We start from the raw sequence: 16,870 nt of genomic DNA, 5'->3' as shown, positions 1-16,870 counted from the left end.
CAGCCACCACCCCGCGTGGATCCTCATTTGCTGCCCGTCACCATGCCTCAGGCTGGACTTGCCTATTTGGAACGCGTCGCCCGCATGCTGGATCGGCGGCATCTGATGCCCTTTGTGCCACTGCGACGAGAGCTATACAAAGCTGGCCTCGTCGTCCCATGTTACACGGTGATGTTCTTGTAGCTTTCGTTTCTGTCTGCAATTGCAAGATAGTTTCTTTGTCTTTGAACCAGTCCATGAAAATACCTGTAGTCTTGACCGACGATGACGGTTGCTGCGCGTAAGCACGTCAATGAAGAGCCTGTGACGTCCGTCCTGCCTGGCGGCGACGTGCCCTTTGCTCAAGACGGTCATGCTTTCAACGCGGATGAAGAGGTGCTCGCTGCCTTGGGCTACAAGTCCGAGTTCAAGCGCGAGTTCTCGCTGTTCACGACGTTTTGCGTGAGTTTTGCGGTGCTTGGGTTGTTGCCGAGTTTTGCAAGTACACTGTACTATGGCATGGGATATGCAGGAACGGCTGGTATGTTTGATCCTTCAAAGGATGAATGAAGTTGTGGAAGGAGAGTTGCAGCTGACGCTGAACAGGCATGACTTGGGGCTGGGTTGTTGCCATGGTAGGCATCCAAGCCGTCGCGTGTAGCATGGCGGAACTGTGTTCTTCCATGCCAACCAGCGGAGGATTGTACTATGCGGCAGCTGTCCTCGCACCACCGAAATGGGGCCCATTCGCAGCATGGATAACAGGGTGGTCGAACTTCCTTGGGCAAGTCACGGCCGCGCCATCAGGTACACTTTCTCTCCCTATCAACACGAACATAGTCAGTTAATGGAGGAATCCAGTAAACTACGGCACAGCCGCCATGATCCTCGCCGCCGCCTCCATCCAAAACCCCTCCTACGTACCGGAAGACTACCACACCTTCCTGCTCACCACCTTCATCATGCTAATCCACGGCGTCATGTCCTCCCTCCCTACGAAAATGCTCGCCCGGATCAATACCATAGGGTCCACTTTCAACATCCTTGCCCTCATCGTCGTGCTCATCCTCATTCCAGCCGGCACAGATCGCACAGAACGCGGCCTCCCACGCTTCACGCCATCCTCCGAAGTCTGGGGCGACATCTACCCCGGCACGTCGTTCCCACCAGGTATCTCAGTCCTCATGTCCTTCGTTGCAGTCATCTGGACGATGAGCGGCTACGACTCGCCCTTCCATCTCGCAGAAGAGTGCTCAAACGCCAACATCGCCTCCCCGCGCGCCATCGTGCTAACCTCCGCCGTGGGCGGCACATTCGGATGGTTTCTCCAGCTCATCGTCGCATACACCGTCGTCAGCATCGACGACGTGCTCAATAGCGACCTCGGCCAGCCCTTCGCCGCGTACCTCATCCAATGCATGCCGCAGAAGATGGTGCTAGCGATCCTCTCGCTGACCATCATCGCGGGATTCAGCATGGGACAGGGCTGCATGATCGCCGCGTCTCGCGTGACGTTTGCGTACGCACGCGATGATTGTTTCCCGGGGAGCAAGTACTGGAAGCGCGTCAACCCGACGACGCAGACGCCCGTGAACGCCGTGTGGTTCAACTGCGTGATCGGCATCCTGAGTATCCTGCTCATCTTCGGGGGCAGCGTCTCCATCGGCGCGCTGTTTTCCATCGGGGCCATCGCTGCGTTTGTGGCGTTCACGATACCCATTTTCATCCGCGTCTTCTTTGTCGGCGACCGCTTCCGCGCTGGCCCCTGGAATCTGGGCCGCTTCAGCTTGCCTATCGGCGTGGTCGCTTCCGGCTTCGTCATCCTTATGGTGCCCATCCTGTGCTTACCTAGTGTCACGGGGGGTGACTTGACGCTGGACTTGATGAATTGGACATGCCTTGTGTACGGCGCCCTCATGCTCCTGGTGCTCATATGGTGGTTCGTCAGTGCGCGCAAATGGTTCAAAGGTCCGAAAGTCAACGTCGAGCATTTGATGCTGGGGCGCGAGCCAGGCGTGCTGGAGGGGGCAGAAAGCGAAGGCGAGGTGGGAACGCAATTGACAGGCGTGGGGAGTCTAGACAAGGCTAAGATTACTGGGGAGAACTAAGGTCCTGAGGAGGAACTGAGAAGGATATCGGTGTTTGTTTAAGACGGGAAGAAGCGTAGGATTAGTCTCAAGAGATACCAATTTTTCATATTTGGATTTGGAATGATTTGGAAGTCAGTAGTAGCTCGTGTTCGCAGAGTACTCTGCCTTCGTGCCTGGGAATGCGCCAACGGGTGCTCCTGCTGAACGCTCGTCTTCGTCTGCACTGTCGTCCTCTTCTCCCTCGAACGCGTCCCCGGGATCAGGAGGAGCTCTCATACGGATGATGGCGTCTTCCTCTAGCGTCGGTATGATGTACGGCTTGGGCGTGTGGTACTCTCTTCCTGAAGGCATGGCCGAGAGGAGCTGAGAGGATGAAGGTACGACCTGAACCGAAATCTGAAACAGAATTAGCATCTTCTAGCGTAAGTGTATACTAAGAATTGAAAATAGAAAGTGAAGGATAAGGGAGCTCGAGGGATTGCCCCACGATGGCATGGTCGGAATGTAGGGGTTTCCTTCCCGAGCATTCAAGAGGCATGAAGGAATCCTTTGATCCAAAAGGCCGGCCTGTACGTACTGTATCATTCATCTTCTCCCACTTCTTCAACAACATGTCCACCACCCTCCCCTCCTCAAACTTCCCGCATCCGTCCCCCACGCGCCGCCCTTCTCGACCTTCTTATCCTCCCTCTTCTCCGCCCACTCCTTCTTCAACTTCGAGAGTCCAGACTTCTTCTTCTCTTCATCAGCATCTATAGCTGAAAACCCTAGCTCCTTCTGTGCACCTCTAAGCCACGCGATCCCATCGCCCGTCTTCCCCGCCAACTCAGCGTCAACCCCGAGGAACCGGCACGCCTTCCCCCTTGCCGTCCGTCGAAAATCGTCAATGTATTTGGTGAAACTGTCGTCGACTTTTGATGAGCGGCCCAGCATGGCCTGCGCTTTTGCTGCGTGTTCAGCGGACGAGAGGCAGAGACGTGCGAACAAATGTGCGCGCACTTTGGGTATCTCAACGCTCTTAAACATCCAGTCTTTGCTGTTCTTGTTTCTGTCCTCTACTACGGCGGCCGGGTATGGGTCGTCTTTCAAGACGGTAATGAGCGTTGCTTCAGCAAGGGTTAGCTCTGCCAGTGCGCCCAATACCGGGCTTGTGATGTCTACAGCAGCAGGTTGCGCGTGCCACTGCTGCGCTCTATTGACCAGGAACTTGTATATAGCATTCGCATCAAGAAAGTGCTTCATCGCCGCGGTGATAGCGGTGGCGCGCTGCTCGGGCGTAGGGAGCGTTGCATTGTACAGCGTGTGCAGCTGCGCGCGGGCTTGTAGGCTATACACATATGCCAGCGTTGATAACGCAAAGAAGAGCTCGCTCTCAAGACTCTTCAGCTTCACCCTCGTGGGCTCTCGTCCTGGAACGGTAGCGGACAGCGTCGAGCGCCATTCGACCTCGAGCTCCTTCACCAGCACGAGATCGATTTCCTCGCCAGCGCAACTGGTTCCACTGAGACCTGCATCGAGGGCAAAGAGATACGGTATGTACTCTTGTAGAGCGGAGAGTACGGTCGAGAGGTTGGACGCTTGCGAGCCGGGTGGGATGCGCTTGTAGCGTTTCAGGACGTCGCGGACGACGCCGCGCGCGGTTGTGGCGCAATTCGGTAGCGAGGGGTGAGTGCTGCTGCTGAAATAATCGGTGAAGGAAATACTGGATGTTGTAGGCAGCACAAAAGGGAACGGCATGTCGAGGTGTTGGTGGTGGGGTATTGCATGCGAGCTTCCCTTCTTGATGCAGGGAACGTCATAGCTTGGCACCATGCATCGAACAGTAACGCCGTCTCAGGTAGAATTGAACCCTAACAAAGAATACTGAGTAATACTGAATGGGAAAGGCGAAACCAGCACATTGAAGAAGACGAGTCTTGCTGTAAAAGGACCGGCTACTGGAGCTGGCCTGCTCAATGGCAGGCATATGTACAGGTTTATCAGCTCACCACTGCTGTCGCTGCCTTCCAAATGCGCAACTGAACGCCTCCATTCGATCCGTACGTGACTCTCAAAGCTGCTTATAGCCCATGCTTGTCGTGTCATTCTTCCACTTAGCCAATGTCCCATACACTGCTTCACCAATCGACCGTCTAATTCTTCTCGAAGGTATGCTTTTGCGCGAAGAGGTATCCCTTGACCTTGGAGTCTTTCAGGAGTTCGAAATATCGCTCTGCAAAGCACTTGTCAGCTTATCTGCAAGACAAAATCATGCCAATCCACCACCAGAAGCGCCCTCCATGACCATGTGGGACATGCGCTACGACATCTCACGCCATTGCGCTCTCCATCCCCTCTCTCCCTTGACATATGTTCGGATTCCGGCATACCTCTCAAGTGTCCGCACTTCTCCAAATGGTTCACGCCCTCGCGGCGGTAGCATTTGCCCATCTCCTCCCGCACCAAGCGCGCCATCATACTCCGCACCCACTGCTCGCGGATGATCGCATCCTGTGCTGCCTTCAAGGCCTGGTTGTCGTCGAAATCGACGCCCTCGAAGGTCGGCGGGACCTGGGGCTTCTTTGCGAGGAAGGCGGCGGATTCGGGGGTTGGCATTGCGGCTGCGCGGCGCTTTTTCGTGCGTGTATCAAAGTGTGTGGTCGTGGAAAGTGGCGGTCGAAAGCCCCGGGCTTAGCTTGCGAGTGTCAATTGGGCGCGAACAGTGGTGTTGGAGCTGCGGTTGTCTTCGTGACGAGAGCTCGGATGGCGCTAGCTGAAAGCAAGAAATATCACGTGCCGCTGCTTCGCTGCACCTTGATCGTTCCCCATTGCTATGTTCATTGACTATCACTGTTATCTACAACTCCCTATATCGACTCTGTAAATATCACAATACTCTAGATGCCCTCTCCTCGTGCGCTATCAATTACTTGTACCCCGGCCTCTATGCCCAACCTTCCCCCTCGCCTTTCCCTTCTTCCAGCCCGGACCCAGCATGCCTGCAATCCCTATTCCCAGCCCTCCAGTCGCACTATCTCTCCTCCCCTCGTCGTCTGCCGCCTGATCCCTCAAAGCTCCCAAGAACTCGTCTCCTTTCACCTTCCAGTCCTTCACCCAACTGCCCATCGCTGACCCGACATTTCCCCACTCCGCCGAGTACCGCGCCTCCTCAGGAGTAGGGGAAAGATACTTGACTTTCCAGCGCCAGTCCTCGAAGCGCACAGTGGACGTCTCTTCCCCGAGTTGCTGGAGGAGCGCAGCGCGCCGGCGTAAGCAGAGCGCGCACGAGGTGTGGATGCTGAGAGTTTGGAACGGATGCGTCAATAGATCTTCGCATTCTTCGTCGGCCGCCGCGTCTACTTCTGGGTTTAGTCGTGATGTCACGGGCTCCTGCGATGTATTTGCATCTTCCGTATGCGGGTGCGATGAAGTATTTCTCGTGCTGTCGTGACTTGTGTGGAATGCAGCGAAATCTGCGGTATGCACATCATCCGGCAGCGTTGCAGGAGGCTGTGAGCCCTGTGGCGGTACCTTCAGAGACGCGCCTTGCTCTACCTTTGCGGGATGCGATATCGACCTTTGCTTCGAGCGTACGGCTGCGCAAGGGCGGACGGGTCTGGCGGAAAGGGTTGTGTGCCCGCAGCCGAGAAATATGTATAAACGGTAGTAGCACATAGTGTAGAATATACGGTACTCGAAGTCCACGAGCTGTACCGTGTCAGACTTGTTGTATGGAGGACTGAACTGTCCAACAATGGAAGCGCGCTCAAGTGTTTATGTATCCACGCTACCGTGTTGCCGTTTCTTTGTTATGTCTTCAGCCTTCATTTTCAGGAACGTGGGCCAACTTCACCCCGTGGGACAGTAAAGATATAGTGAGGGACGTGAACGGATTCATGCGGGGTTAGTTGAGGTTTCCGTTCACGGCGGCGCGCACAGGGTCCGGGACCGTCCCCCTAGTAGGACTGTGGGACAGTTGTGAAAGCGTGAATAAGAAAATCTACAAGGATGACAAGCCAACCAGCGCTGGCAATGTTCAGAAGAGGTGGATGGTGGCACGTTGCGCAGAGGTGTGACTGAAGTTGGGAAACGAAGTTAGAAAGATGATGTAGTGGTTGCAACGGCTGGCTGCGGAAGGTGCATAAGTCGCCCAAAGTAACCATTCATACGGTGTCCTTATTTTACCTTCATCAGCCTCTAGACACATTTAAAGCCTGATCTTGTTGTTACTTCACTGGGCAAGGCCTTCTGCATGCATGTGCGGTCTATGCATCATGCTCAGTTGACGGATAAATCGCACAAATCATGCTGATGCTGCCTTGTACCACTAAAAGAGAGTCAAAAGCAAACACCGAAGCCTATAAGTGAAGACATTATATTATACATACATAGATGACGAGTCGTGTATTCTCTTCTATTGCAAATGCAGTCCGCTCTTAAGCCGAACCTCACAGCTTCTCAGTACTCGGAGGCACAGCTATCCCTTCAGTGCCCTTTTCCACATCCGTACTTAAGTCAATATTACTCGCGGCAAGATCATCTCTGCTCGCCCGCTTACTCCTCTTTCTCTCCTCCCTCGCAGCCTCTCTCTCTAGCCTCTTCTTCTTTTCTTCTTCGATACCGGTCTTGGTCTCTTCGTGCTGCTTCGACAGCACATTCTTCGTGATCAAAAAGCTAACGGCAAGACCAGCTCCCGCGAAACAGACGTACAAGATCCACATAGTGGACAGCGAATCAGCGAACGCCTCCCTTGCGATTTCCTTCTCGTTGTCAGGAAGTGTGTTGATGAGGCCGACGTTAGCACCAGCAGAGCCTCCACCAAAAGCTGCTGCGGTTTTTTCGCCAAGTGCTGAACGGAGCAACGGTTGTTTGGAGATCATCTCATTTTGAAAGACAACCGAACCGACGACGATGGAAATGGCAGACCCGAGGTTGCGAACGAAGCCGAAGGTTGCTGTTGCAGTAGCGATGTCGCGCTTCTATTGGTTTTCGTTAGCATGTGATATCAGTCAAAGAAATCGATTGTTGAGAAGTTAGAGTTCGGCACATGCGTCGAACTTCCAGGCTAGATGCTAGCCACATGCATGCAGAAGAACAGGTGGAGTACAGCGGGGAAGCGGAATACGTACCGGGACAAGGCTTTGGAGCGCAATGAGGGGTGATTGAAAGTTGGGCCCGACACCGATTCCAGCAATAATCTGGAAGATGATTATCTTGGCCCAGGACGAGTGCACACCGAGGTCTATGAATGTGCCAAAGCCAGCGAGCATGAATATCATTCCAAACCAGATGCAGGGTAGATATTGGCCAGTTTTGCGGATAAAGACGCCGGTGAATGCTGACAAGAACGACAGAGACAATGCGGTCGGGAGGAGGTACACGCCGGAGAGTATGGGCGTTGCTCCAAGCACAGCCTGGAAGTAAAGAGGCAGGAAATAGGATCCAGAGATGAAAACAAACGCATGGAAAAAGCAAGTTCCTAGTGCCGCTAGATTCGATCTCTTGGAGAAGAGATCGAGAGGCATTAGGGGGTATGGCGCGAAACGGCTCTCCACCAGGAAGAACAATCCGATGGTGACTACCCCAAAGACGATGAGACAAATGACAGTCGCGGACTTCCAGGGGTAAGTGACTCCGCCGAATTCGAGTCCGAGGAGGACCATAATCGTTCCAGCGACCATAGTCAGTGAGCCTAGCCAATCTACGGCCTTGAGTCCTTCCCAGAGCGGTGTCTTGGGCGTGTGCAAATCCAAGACAAACAAGATGATGAGAAACGCACATCCGTCCAGAGGTAGGTTGAGATAGAAACACCAACGCCATGTAACATTTTGCGTGAAAGCTCCTCCAACGATAGGACCCAAGCTGGAAGCCAATGCCCAAACGCCACCGATGATGCCAAAGTATGCTCCTCTTTCTCGCATGGCGAAGAGATCCGATATGCAGATGTTGACCAGCACGATTAAGCCTCCGCCTCCAATGCCTTGAATAACACGTGCTGCGATGAGCATGTTCATATTCACAGAGACTGCTGCCAGCAGCGAACCGACGAAGAAGATTGCATTTGTAACCAGTAAAATAGGCTTTCTCCCAAAGATATCAGACACTTTGCCCCAGATTGGCGTGGCTGCCGAGTTTGCAATCAGGTAGGCGGAACCGACCCAGGTGTATCCCGAGGCAGAATGAAATTGTTCGGCGATCGTTGGTAGAGCGGTGGTAACGATAGTGATGTCGAGTGCCACGAGGAGGACGGCAATTCCAAGGGAGAGCATGATCAGAGCGATCTTGAGCTTGCTTCTCTGGGGCTGCTCATCTTGCGCGTGGGCCTGGGTTTGCGCTCCCGCATTGGTGTTTTCTATAGTATTCTCAACTGTCGCTGGGTTCGTAGGCTCGTTTGGCGGGAGGTAAGCATCGGGATTTCCTGCAGTACGGCTGGAGGCTGAACTGCTTGCGGGCGTATCCATAACTTCGAAGTCTTTGTTTACCATTGATGCAGGCTGCGCTGGCGGCGCTGGAGAATCCGACACAGCATCACCTTTTGTATGCGACGCCATGGTGGAAGTTGAAGAAGAATAAGGCGACCAAGAGATTGATGTCGCGATCAACCGCGCACAACGAGAAAACTCAGGCTGACGCTTTCGTACAACAATTGGCTCCAAATAACGATGAGATAATGGACTCGGCTCGGAGGACTAGACGCCCCGAAGTTGGAATGACTCGATTTGCGGGGCGCATCGGCACAGGGGTGCGAGATCTCCGAAATGTCGACATGGCAGCTCGCGCGCTTGTCCGCGAGATCGTGAGAACGATGGGGAAATAATTTCTAGACGGCCAGCACGATGATAGATATGGGAGTGCACTGATAATCAACGGCTACACCCGCGTAGAAAAGCTTGGTTTTCTTGGCTACCATACGAGATTAGGCCTATCAGACCCACTACTGAGCTACAGGACTGTTCCTAGCAACTGATGACTCTGATGTCACGGACACCGTATGAGAAAGCAATGCAGTGTTGGCCTGACAAACAGTGTCTGAGCGAAGTGACAGGTCGGTACGACTGTGTTGTTGTGCGCATCGTACAACACGCCAAAGCGTGCTGTGTACGAAGAATGCCAACTTTGTATGAGCACTGTAGTACGATGTTCAAGGCGAGACTTTGTTAGTCGCGTCTTGAAACCTCGATACGTCTTACCTGCTACTTTACTGCCGTTCCATCTAATAAATCAGTCTGCTGAATGCGCAATTTCACGAGAAACGAGGTACAAGCCGAGGATGGACAGTTGATCTTGGTCAGAAATTGGATTGTCTTGCTGTAGCTTTCGACGACAGACGATATGTGATCTCGATCGACCGAGCTAGGAAGTCTACTGTTTCTCAGGTCCGCGGGTCGTGAAAGGAATCTATCAACAGTACGGTGAGAATGAGAAACGAGACACGAAAGCCATTCAATGGAGGAGCCGAGAGTTTCGAAGCTGCACACGAAGTGACGGCGGCCGACAAGCCTGTTTTCGTGGATGTTTTAGACTGTGAACCCCTCACGCGCGATAGCCCCGCGAAGTTTAGTGTTTACAGCGCTCGAACGGTGAGGATGATCTCGTACCGCACCGATCGACCCCGCATATTCTGGCAGATAGTGAGAAGAGGACCCTGTCGCAGACCCCAGGCATCCGTTATCTGCCCCGTACAAGATGCTGGTTCGAAAAGTGGGAAAAGTGCTGAGAACGGAGGCCGTCGTCATAAGGATCGAGATAGCAGTTTTGGTGTTGAGGACCTAGACGTGCGGCTAGCGGGCCTTGCAGCAGAGTGGTCGAGCAACGACGAGTAGCAACACCGCACACTAGGCGTGCCTCTCTGCTGCCTTGCACCACGCCTCCCACACAGGCGGAAGTCGTCTCTCGCAGGAATTGGATCCGTCTCGGCGTCGCGTTTAGCGCATTCTATGGCGATGGCAACACAGTGGAAGGAGGCGTGTCCCTCAAAATTTTCTAGCGCCCAGAGCCTTGCAAAGAAAAGAACCTGGCAGCGGCGCTGGTCCAGGCTTTGTTCTGTTGGGACTGGATGCACAGCGCGCCGATCAGCCGAGCGTAGCCACGAGCCGGCGGATACTCGATGCCCTGAGCCTGCCAATGCGCGCAGCTCCTTCCTGTGTCGGGCGGGCGAGTGGCTCTGCTCTGCTGCGAACACTGCGAGATAGCCAGCCGAGCACTTGTCTTGGCCGCAGAGACGGGCGGTCCAGCGCACTGAAAGCGGCCCCCCACAGGACCAGCGGCGTGGAGAGCGGTGGAGCATCCCAGTCGTAGGGCTCGAATTGGGCGAGCGCCCAGAAGGCGGGGAGGCCAGCGGCCAGGGTGACACTGCTACACGCGTTCGGCTAGGCCTTTCACTTTCCAAAAGCCTCTGCCGTGGCCAAAGCGCAGACTGCATACCACCAAGCGCCCAAGCGGCATCCCAACGTCGCTCCACGCACCCACGGTCGATTGTCTGCACCTGTGACGCCCCTTGCGTCCTCCTCCCACGCCGCTCCCCCATTCCCACCAAGACGCCCACAACAACACGCCCGCCCCGCAATTCCCTCGAGTGCTCGTCCTCCTCCCACGCTCTTTCCGTATAATTAACGGCACTCGCCGCGCGCGGACGCATGTCGAGCTCGCCAGCAGGCGCACTGAGGAGGGAGGTTTTGGTCCGATAGAGACACGCAACACCGCCCGCTGGCCATTGAGCCTGCGCAAGCACAATGACAGACGTGATGGCGCCGCCCGTGGAGATCCTGTCGCAGCGTGCCCCGCTCCGCCCGTCCAACTCGCACACTTCCTTCTTCGACTCTCACCAGGCCCCGTTCGCCCTGCGCAGGAGTAACAGCTCTTACTCCCACCTCGACGACCTGCGCGCCTCCCCATCGCCGCACTCGTCACGCACCTCGTCGGTCCAGTCGACGCCCCCGAGCAGCCTGTCGTTCGGCCAGAATTCAAGCGACGAGTCCAGCAGCAGCGATGACGAGGGCCTAGCTTTCCCTGCGTACAGCGCTGCAGGCAAGCCCAAAAAGGGCGACACGGAGCCGTCTCTTCCGAATCCCTTGCTTGCCCCCGTCGCTCCCTCTCCTGCAGACGAGCCCCCGTCTACTCCGGATCACGTCCCGGTATCCGAAGACGATACGAACCTACGTCCCGAGCCCTCACAGCACGTTGACTACCTCTCGTACGATTGGAAGGAGGAGGATATCTGGTCGTCATGGCGGCATATTGTTGAGCACCGCAGCGTGTACGGCGAGCGGTCACGGTTAGAGAACGCGTCATGGCGTCAATGGGCAAAACTGCAGTACAGACTTCGGACCGTTACCCCAGAGTCCCTGAATTGGTATGTCAGCGAAACGTGGCCGACGATCCTTGATGACCTACGCTAACCATTCGATAGGTTGAAAGAGAGCGACGTGACATGGCTGTATGGGCCTCTACAGCCCTCGGCGAATCGACATATTAGTCAACACGCTTCGGAACCGGTCAGCCGGTTATCCAAGTCCAACTCATTCCTTGCCAAGAAGCCCATCTTGAAGAAGCGAAGTATGTCGGAAGTAATGCTTCAGAAGTCGATATCGACATCATCATTAGTCAGTCAAGCTGCGGCAGCGGTGGAAGCCCAGCAAACTACACATGTGAACTTCGATGGCCGAAGACGACGGCCATTTGTTGGCCGTGCGACTGCATCGGACTATACGATGCTAATTCCCACACGGACAATCAGCCGAGACACGACGGATTACTTCTCTTCTTCACAATCAACGTCTGGTCTGCTGACACCTGATCAAGGCGATAAGAAACACATTCGCTTCGACGAGAAGGTCGAGCAATGCATCGCCGTTGAGTGCAAAGGCGTAGACGAGGATGAAGAAGAAGATTTTAACCACAACCCCTGGGCAAAGTACCGCGACGATGACTCCTCGTCAGACGAAGGAGTTGTGATGATGAAGCGTTCATCAAAGAAAAGGCGACCCTTATCAAGAATCAGCTCTAAAGCGAACATAAGTGGAGAGAACAAGACGATAGCCAAGCTAGAGCCTACGACTCTAAAGTATAGGACAGATTCTCCGGACGTTACGGACCAACATCCCACACATTCTTTGGGCTTCTTCCGCTCAAGTCGACTCTCACCGTCGCCCTCACAAGAAACCCTCCGACCCGCCCATCCTTCTAGTAATTTCCTCCTCCCTGAAGACGACAGCGAAGATGATTTCTCCTTGACCTTTAATCCCGCAGGAGCCTACGAGGTCAAAAGACCACATACACCAACCCCTTCAGATCCATACTTAATACCTCCCACCGGATCCTCTAGAAGAGACTCATCAGATTCCAGTTCCAGTGGCCTACGACGCACGGCCTCCGGCATGTTTATGCCTTTCGAAGACGAAGACGAGAACCCACCCGCTCCCGGCATTATCGGCAAGGTAGTAGATACGGTGAACACGGCTCGGGATATCGCCCACGTGATATGGAATGTTGGGTGGAGAAGTGGAAATTGATCGGCGAGCCTTATCATCATCAGCTCCGGCGTTACATGGCGGCTGTTTCCATAGCATTGGTTCGGGATCTTGGTCTTCTGCGCACACAGCGTTTTCGTATTCGGGCCTGGTCTTGGATGTACCAGGGCGGCATACTTGGTTCCGGTTTGGGCGCTTTCGATTGGAGAATATACACAGGTCAAGATACCTTGGTGGTACCGTGGCAACGGTGCCACCGATAAGAATGACCAATCAACGAATGTCTCAAGGCTTGTGCTCCCTTTGCTGCGATATGATGTATAGACGCTGCTTTCAGCATGCACAGTCAAGGGGCATCACCAATGGAGACGCGACCGCTGAGACTGCTTTGACTCAATGAAGCAGGTGTTCACGGTACGTTTACCCCGCCAGACAGCTCGGAGAGCGACGCGATCTATGGTGAGGGGTGGTTATGCGTCTGCATGTGCTAGAGCGTGTACCCCCGTTTCGCTACCGAAAACGGTGTGGGACAAAGACTCTGATTCAACGGCTGCAGTGTGGGTCTATATCTGGGCCTTTCCAGCTAGACGGCTGTCAGCGCATCAACATGCATATAGATAGCAATTGACTCGACAGCAAATCTATTGAGGGGAGTGTTGAAGTGCGAGGTGGTAATCCGGCGACTTCGTGCATTACCTGAATAGGAAGGCCACGTGCACTCTATCTGAAAGCCGCAGAGCGCGCAAGCAGAGCGAAAGCATCGTCTTGTACTGATAAGACAAAAGTACACCCATCTTGCAAGAAGGGATCTGGCCCATAATGGCGTCAACCGTTTCTAAACCAGGTCGTCCACAGCTTGGGGACGTTCCTCGACTTTGGCTCAGTAATGCGGGCTGACGTAGGAAGGACCATGGATCGCTGTGTGTTTATGACCAGGACATAAACAAACAAGTACACAAGGGCACGTTCGTTGTGAACATGTATGTGATATCAAAAAAGAAGTGAATAGTCATGTGTTCTTCGGGATACCTAGGTATTAAGAGCATACGTCGTAATCTCTGTTGCCAATTCGGGAATAGCACACACCGAGGTCACATATACACAACAGAGCAAGTACTTATCAAGCAGCAGATTCCGTGTTGATGAGCACATACCAAGTCTCGTACAAAACACAACCGCATGACTGAAGCATGACTCGGATGTATATTAAAGACTCTACGATACTTGGGAAGACACTGCTGTTCACTCTATGTCGCACATAAAGGTGGGACGGGTGAGGGGAAGGAGCGGGGGAGGTAAAGGCAGGAAGCCACAACCAGGAGATGGCGCGTGTATTCAGGCGGAAATGAGACATTATAGGCAATGTATCAATCGTTCAGAGCGCCGAGCATAAGATAATTGCCAGCTGGCATAATGAAGCCTTCTCGAAGTATCCATGTGGGTTAGTACGGCGTTGCGGCCGGCAGTCACCATGGACGCCAGGTGGCCCGTGCGCAATTGACAATGTGGCCTTTGCTAAAGCTCTCCGGCCGTTATAACCCACCGGTTCAGCCTCCACGCTTCTTGACCACCCACTTCTCTATTTCTCGCTACCGTCGGTTGTCTCCTGCTCCCGCAAGACAGCAGGTATCGCCACAATGCGTTTTGCAGTCGGTGCCACCGTTCTCGCCGCCGCCTTTGTGCGCGCGGAAGATGCGTCGAGCTCTGAAGCTGAGGCGTCTACCTCTACTACCGCTGTAGCAAAGTCTACATTCACCGTAAGTACTCAATCGAACAACCTGAGCTCCTAGACTGCCCTAGAATTGCTTATTGCGACTTGCTCGTGGCAAGCAATCAGGCAACATGGTCGGCTGGGTTGTTTATTTGTCCCGCACCAGCCCCTCCTGCCTCAGGAATCATTACTGACTACATTCACTACAGCCTACCAACATTAAGGCCCCGTTCTTCGAACAGTTCACCGACGACTGGGACTCGCGATGGAAGGTTTCGCACGCAAAGAAGGATGACAAGTCCACTGAGGAAGAATGGGCCTACGTTGGCACCTGGTCCGTCGAGGAGCCGTCCGTGCTCAAGGGCATTGAGGGCGACAAGGGATTGGTGCTCAAGGACAAGGCGGCTCACCACGCCATCTCCGCGAAGTTCCCCAAAGCAATCGACAACAAGAAGAACACTCTCGTTGTCCAGTACGAGGTCAAGCTTCAGAGTAGGTGCTCTTGAGTCATTGGAGCTCCAGCGAGATACTGACAGCAGAACAGATGGCTTGGAGTGCGGTGGAGCCTACATGAAGCTTCTCCAGGACAACAAGGCTCTTCACGCTGAAGAGTTCGCCAACAGCTCCCCCTACATCATTATGTTTGGTCCCGACAAGTGCGGTGCTACCAACAAGGTACGGCACATTCTTCGAATCTGAGAAAGCCCAATCTAATGGTAGCAGGTTCACTTTATTTTCCGCCACAAGAACCCTAAGACCGGCGAGTACGAGGAGAAGCACTTGAAGAACCCTCCCATGGCTCGCATCGTCAAGACCACCTCGCTCTACACCCTCATCGTCAAGCCCGACAACAGCTTCGAAATGAAGATCGACGGCGAGTCTATTCGCAACGGTACTCTTCTAGAGGACTTCAGCCCCTCCGTCAATCCTGAGAAGGAGATCGACGACCCAGAGGACAAGAAGCCCGAGGATTGGGTTGATGAGGCCCGTATTGCCGACCCTGAGGCTACCAAGCCCGAGGATTGGGATGAGGAGGCGCCATTCGAGATCGTCGATGAGGAGGCTACTAAGCCCGAGGACTGGCTTGAGGATGAGCCCACCACCATCCCTGACCCTGAGGCTGAGAAACCCGAGGACTGGGATGATGAGGAGGATGGTGACTGGGTCGCCCCCACTGTTCCCAACCCCAAGTGTGACGAGGTCTCTGGCTGCGGCAAGTGGGAGCCTCCAATGAAGAAGAACCCCGCCTACAAGGGCAAGTGGACCGCGCCGTACATTGACAACCCGGCCTACAAGGGTGTCTGGGCTCCTCAGAAGATCAAGAACCCCGCCTACTTCGAGGACAAGACACCCTCTAACTTCGAACCCATTGGCGCCATCGGTTTCGAGATCTGGACCATGCAGAACGACATTCTCTTTGACAACATCTACATTGGCCACTCCATCGAGGATGCTGAGAAGCTTAAGGAAGAGACCTTCGACGTCAAGATTAAGGCTGAGAAGGCTGAGGAGGAAGCCAACAAGCCCAAGGTTGATGACAAACCCAAGTCGCCTTCCGACCTCGAGTTCATGGATGACCCAGTCCTCTACATCAAGGAGAAGGTCAACCTGTTCATCGAGATCTTCCAGCGTGACCCCGTTGAGGCCGTCAAGTTCGTTCCTGAGGTTGCTGGTGGTCTTGGTGTTATCGTTGTTACTGTCCTGGCCATCATTGTCTCGGCTCTCTTTGGCAGCGGTGCTGCTCCTTCTCAGGAGCAGGTCAAGGCCCAGGCTAAGAAGGCCAAGGACGCCGCTGTTGATGCAAAGGACAAGGCTGCTGAAGCGGTCGCTTCTGGCGCTGAGAAGGCTCAGGCCGAGGTTAACAAGCGTACCACTCGCTCTTCCGCTTCGTAAAAGCGAGGACGCAAAGATACCGGTGGGATGCATGAACACAGCTGTTCAACTGTGACAGTGTAAGCAGAAACGCGGCAAGGAAAGCTAGAGAAAGTCAAAGGATGGTCTTTCGCCATCACTAAAAGGGCGATTTTCAGAGTTTTGGTGGAGCAACTGCTCCCCACATGGTTCCATATTCTTGGATGTTCAGTTCGTTCATATTACTCTGGGTGTGACACGGCGCTACGAGTGTATTATACTGCAGCCTTGGGCTCGAGAATGAGATGATGAAACCAAACTTGCTGAATCTTCCCGACGGATGAGCGTGTAGGGCGTGTAGAACACTCGATGGCATCGTTTTCGGTTCACATCTAACGTTTATACAGGTATAGGCGCGGTGTTGGAACCACTCCATTTCAGTGGAAAGCTTCCAGTGGGAGAGACAGGGTGAAATTGTCATCCTTGAGAACTCGCGACCGCCCTCGGAGTTTTGTAGATAGCGCCCCATGAAGATAGGTCTGACAAGATCGGACATGCCGATAGTCGGAATCATTGACGAAGTTGTTCCGCACAGATTGCACATAGTACATTTGTGATATTGAGGCTCTCGGAATGAATTGCCTGATTCTAAGCCGAGACGCCCGAAACGCTGCGGGCGATTAGCGTCGTTGTAAGCGTTGATAGCCGGGCTCATCCCCAATGTGGGGTTTCCGAGGTCATAGCTGCCCGGTCCTGGGGCAGCGAGGAGCCATGAAAGGGACAGCTTTTCC

The 16,870-nt window shown here is 54.1% G+C and overlaps 7 protein-coding genes across 7 annotated transcripts; 3 read left to right on the top strand and 4 right to left on the bottom strand.

The window, feature by feature from the left end:
* Window positions 1-264: 264 nt before the first annotated feature.
* Window positions 265-2,087, top strand: GPT1 (GABA/polyamine transporter; the record flags this gene model as incomplete). Its single annotated transcript, XM_056220451.1, has 3 exons — window positions 265-520; window positions 586-786; window positions 841-2,087. The coding sequence occupies 3 exons, from the start codon at window positions 265-267 to the stop codon at window positions 2,085-2,087; spliced, it is 1,704 nt and encodes a 567-aa protein (XP_056065754.1).
* Window positions 2,088-2,201: 114 nt separating this feature from the next.
* Window positions 2,202-3,806, bottom strand: N0V89_011722 (uncharacterized protein; the record flags this gene model as incomplete). Its single annotated transcript, XM_056220450.1, has 3 exons — window positions 2,202-2,465; window positions 2,647-2,700; window positions 2,745-3,806. The coding sequence occupies 3 exons, from the start codon at window positions 3,804-3,806 to the stop codon at window positions 2,202-2,204; spliced, it is 1,380 nt and encodes a 459-aa protein (XP_056065753.1).
* Window positions 3,807-4,201: 395 nt separating this feature from the next.
* Window positions 4,202-4,664, bottom strand: N0V89_011721 (uncharacterized protein; the record flags this gene model as incomplete). The annotated part of the gene is made up of 2 exons (XM_056220449.1): window positions 4,202-4,281; window positions 4,439-4,664. 2 exons carry the CDS (start codon window positions 4,662-4,664, stop codon window positions 4,202-4,204), a joined length of 306 nt encoding a protein of 101 aa, XP_056065752.1.
* Window positions 4,665-4,970: 306 nt separating this feature from the next.
* Window positions 4,971-5,723, bottom strand: N0V89_011720 (uncharacterized protein; the record flags this gene model as incomplete). The annotated part of the gene is made up of 1 exon (XM_056220448.1): window positions 4,971-5,723. One exon carries the CDS (start codon window positions 5,721-5,723, stop codon window positions 4,971-4,973), a length of 753 nt encoding a protein of 250 aa, XP_056065751.1.
* Window positions 5,724-6,496: 773 nt separating this feature from the next.
* N0V89_011719 (uncharacterized protein) lies at window positions 6,497-8,533 on the bottom strand (the record flags this gene model as incomplete). Its single annotated transcript, XM_056220447.1, has 2 exons — window positions 6,497-7,027; window positions 7,178-8,533. The coding sequence occupies 2 exons, from the start codon at window positions 8,531-8,533 to the stop codon at window positions 6,497-6,499; spliced, it is 1,887 nt and encodes a 628-aa protein (XP_056065750.1).
* A 2,247-nt stretch (window positions 8,534-10,780) lies between these two features.
* REG1 (protein phosphatase regulator) lies at window positions 10,781-12,559 on the top strand (the record flags this gene model as incomplete). The annotated part of the gene is made up of 2 exons (XM_056220446.1): window positions 10,781-11,400; window positions 11,458-12,559. 2 exons carry the CDS (start codon window positions 10,781-10,783, stop codon window positions 12,557-12,559), a joined length of 1,722 nt encoding a protein of 573 aa, XP_056065749.1.
* A 1,595-nt stretch (window positions 12,560-14,154) lies between these two features.
* On the top strand, window positions 14,155-16,121 carry N0V89_011717 (uncharacterized protein; the record flags this gene model as incomplete). Its single annotated transcript, XM_056220445.1, has 4 exons — window positions 14,155-14,274; window positions 14,438-14,720; window positions 14,773-14,903; window positions 14,952-16,121. The coding sequence occupies 4 exons, from the start codon at window positions 14,155-14,157 to the stop codon at window positions 16,119-16,121; spliced, it is 1,704 nt and encodes a 567-aa protein (XP_056065748.1).
* Between the last annotated feature and the right edge of the window lie 749 nt (window positions 16,122-16,870).

Source organism: Didymosphaeria variabile, assembly GCF_027946475.1.
Source record: "Didymosphaeria variabile strain IMI 356815 chromosome Unknown scaffold_9, whole genome shotgun sequence".
Classification (NCBI taxonomy): Eukaryota; Fungi; Ascomycota; class Dothideomycetes; order Pleosporales; family Didymosphaeriaceae; genus Didymosphaeria; species Didymosphaeria variabile.
This window is presented reverse-complemented; position numbering and strand designations above follow the sequence as displayed.